General features: G+C 44.3%; 1 protein-coding gene across 1 annotated transcript; it reads right to left on the bottom strand.

Annotated features, from left to right (window-relative positions):
- Nucleotides 1-232: 232 nt before the first annotated feature.
- LOC146617334 (E3 SUMO-protein ligase ZBED1-like) lies at nt 233-2,603 on the bottom strand. Its single transcript, XM_085372377.1, has 3 exons — nt 1,264-2,603; nt 835-1,087; nt 233-680 (listed from the first exon to the last, which is right to left on the bottom strand). Exons 1-3 carry the CDS (start codon nt 2,379-2,381, stop codon nt 264-266), a joined length of 1,788 nt encoding a protein of 595 aa, XP_085228503.1. The 5' UTR covers nt 2,382-2,603; the 3' UTR covers nt 233-263.
- Nucleotides 2,604-3,026: the final 423 nt, after the last annotated feature.

Here is a 3,026-nt window from a genome sequence, read left to right as displayed (position 1 = left end):
CTTTTGTAAAATAAGTGGAAAAATAAATACAAATAAAATCAAATAAATTAAGTGCTGCAAGTTAGCACATCAGAGTTGCTCTTTTCTGAGCAATACAGCACTGAAATTCCTCTGCTTCAGATAATGAAAAATAAAACTGACATTGCAGTGCTGCAAGTTAGCACATCAAAGTATTCTTCCATCACAAAAAAAAGTGCTGAACATCAAGCAATCTATTCTAGTAGGCTACAAATGACACAGCAGCTATGCTGACCACATGTGTCTCATTTCTTCTTCCTCAGCCAGTCGCTAAGACACACCAGCCTGGTAACATTTTCTGGAAGCAAGGCTGCCCTTTTCTTTTGCACTATGTGGCCTGCAAGGCTAAAGAGTCTCTCACAGGGTACAGAGGTAGCTGGGGAGGCCAGGTACTTTTGTGCTAGGACTGACAGCTTTTCATAGACTCCTGAGTGAGCATACCACCACTGCAGGGGACAGTCATCAATACTGATGCTGGGTTCTGCTCTGTAGCGCTGCAGCTCTCCAGACTCAATTCCATCTTCTGAGTCAGAGTCAGACCCCAGAAGGAGTTCGCTCCTCCTCTTCTTCTGAGCTGGTCCATCATCCTCTGTGGAGGGCTGGAGACTATCTGCTCTTCTGGGCTCTGCTGCCTGGAGCATATTCTCCAGAATGGTCCACACCTGAATGAATGAATGAATGATTGTGATTAAAACTAAGTGCTTTTTTTTTTATTTTATTTAATCTTGTAAAGAACTTTGTGTTCCATATAATAAATAAAAGTTTGATTTGATAATGAATTGGACTCATTAGTCCAGCTTAACCTTATTGTCCTACCTGTTCCCTCTTTTCTCTTGGAAGACATTTCAAATCCTTAAACCGTGGATCCAATGCTGTGGCCACCTCGAACCATATCTCGTTGCCATTAGCTCGTCGTGCTGCCAGATCCTTCTGGAAGGCATTCTTGAACTTCACCACGTAGGCAGGATCATCATCAGTAATGTCCATGACACGGTACAGATGGCGAAAAGCAGGCAGCACTACAGAGCAAGAGACGTAGGCCTCACCACCCAGCAGCTCTGTCACATACCTGCAGAGGTGGAGAGGTTTGCTAAATAAACCTAGCTGGATTCATTTAAATCAAAGTGTAACTGATTTCCAATTTAATTGTCCTTAAAAGTTCCTTGTTATGTTCATTAATTTTGATTTTACACATGTAACAGTAGTTTATATAATTAAAATGGGAAGGTGTTTATTTGAACTTACTTGCATGGTTCAAGCAGGAGCTCCAGCCTCTGCAGTTTCGCCCACTCAGCTTCGGTTGGCAAGACCAACCTGTGGTTCTGTTGGTCCAACGTAGCCTGGACAGCCTCTCGGTTACATAGGAGGCGTGAGACCATTGCGAGAGTCGAGTTCCACCTGGTGGGTACATCCTGTATAAGTTGATCGCTCTTCTTTCCGAGTGCTACTTGTTGTTGGTTAAGTTCTGTGGTACTCGCAGGGCTTTGTTTAAAATGACCAACAATCTTGCGGCACTTTGCCAGTACACCGACAAAACCACTGCTATCGAGACATACCGTGATGGTCCTCTGGAGAATGTGAGCATTGCAGGCGATGTGCTCATATGGAAGTGCTCTCATAGCAGCCAGCATGTTTGCTGCGCTGTCTGTGCCAATGGTGGATATCTTGTTTTCAATACCCCAGTCATTTGCTACCTTGAGGAACTGTTCGGCGCATTTATCAGCAAAGTGCCTGGTTTCTGTTCTCATGACGGTCAGTGCAAATGAGTTGAGGTTCCACTCACTATCAATAAAGTGTCCAGTCACCCCAAAATAGCTGTGGTTGCCAGCTGAGGTCCAGTGATCTCCGGTTATAGCAACACAGTTGGGAGAATCCTCCGCCAAAATCTCAAGTTTGTTTTTCTTTTCGCCGTCGTACATTTTGCTGATTTTGGTCGTTACTGTAGTCCTGCACGGCGGCTTGTATGACGGGTCATTGGACGCAATTTGCAACACCTCTGTCAATCCTTCGTCCTCTACTATATTTATCGGCCTACAGTTCATCGCTATCCACTTGGCAATAACATTAGTCAGCCTGTCGGTCGCAGACTTGCTCATACGAGGGGTATTCTCTAGTTTTGTTTGGCGAAAAGCTTTGCTCTGGCTTGCTATATTGCTAACGTCTTCACTGCTAGCTGTTGCTGCACTCGCGGCTGGGTGCTTTGCGTTGAGGTGATAGGCCAAACTTGAGCTGCTTCGGTGGTAAGCAAACTCCTTCTTACACTCTAGGCAGACCACTTTACCTTTGTCAATGGTGCCGTCGGGGCGTTTATGAAATACAAATTTCCCGTTCATTGGGCCAACAACTCTCAGATGCGCCTCCATATCCACACTGTAAGCTAATCACCACTTCTCACCTTGACCTCACGACGTGACTCCACCCCCAACAAGTCAAGCACAAGGAGCCCAGCACATAAAAACGGATTTTATAACATAGCAACTCTCATACAAAATCAATGACGTCAAGAGATTAAAAATTAGATTAACGAGATTAAAAAACATAACGCGCTAAATAGCATTGTAATTAATTAATCGCAATTAACGCGATAATTTGACACCCCTATATATGGTATCACTCTTGGCTGGAAGCAGTGGTTAAACAATGGAAAAAAAACACAAACTTTGTCCAAAAACCTCTCATGTTTAACTGTTTCCCACTTTTTCTTTGGTCATTTTAGCCTTTTTGGCCAGGGTGAAGGGAGTATCTGCCATCAAACAAGAAGACAGCCGCATGTAGCTATGATGATGTTTGCTAGTTCACCTTACATGCATTAATGTAATAACGTGGTTAGCCTACTCAACGTAAATTACACTCGAACAACATTAAGCGACTCACGCAGAGAAGAACGGCTGCTGCTGCATCAATATCCTCATCATTTCTGCTACACTGGCAGGGCTAGGGGCCAGGACTCTATTCTTCGGGTTTTTGGGGGATGTTGCTCTGGGTCCGATAATTGGCAACCCACCCAA

Source organism: Diplotaxodon limnothrissa, linkage group LG15, assembly GCF_057381915.1.
Source record: "Diplotaxodon limnothrissa isolate DT_005_m linkage group LG15, D_limnothrissa_male_GT1.1, whole genome shotgun sequence".
Lineage (NCBI taxonomy): Eukaryota > Metazoa > Chordata > Actinopteri > Cichliformes > Cichlidae > Diplotaxodon > Diplotaxodon limnothrissa.
This window is presented reverse-complemented; position numbering and strand designations above follow the sequence as displayed.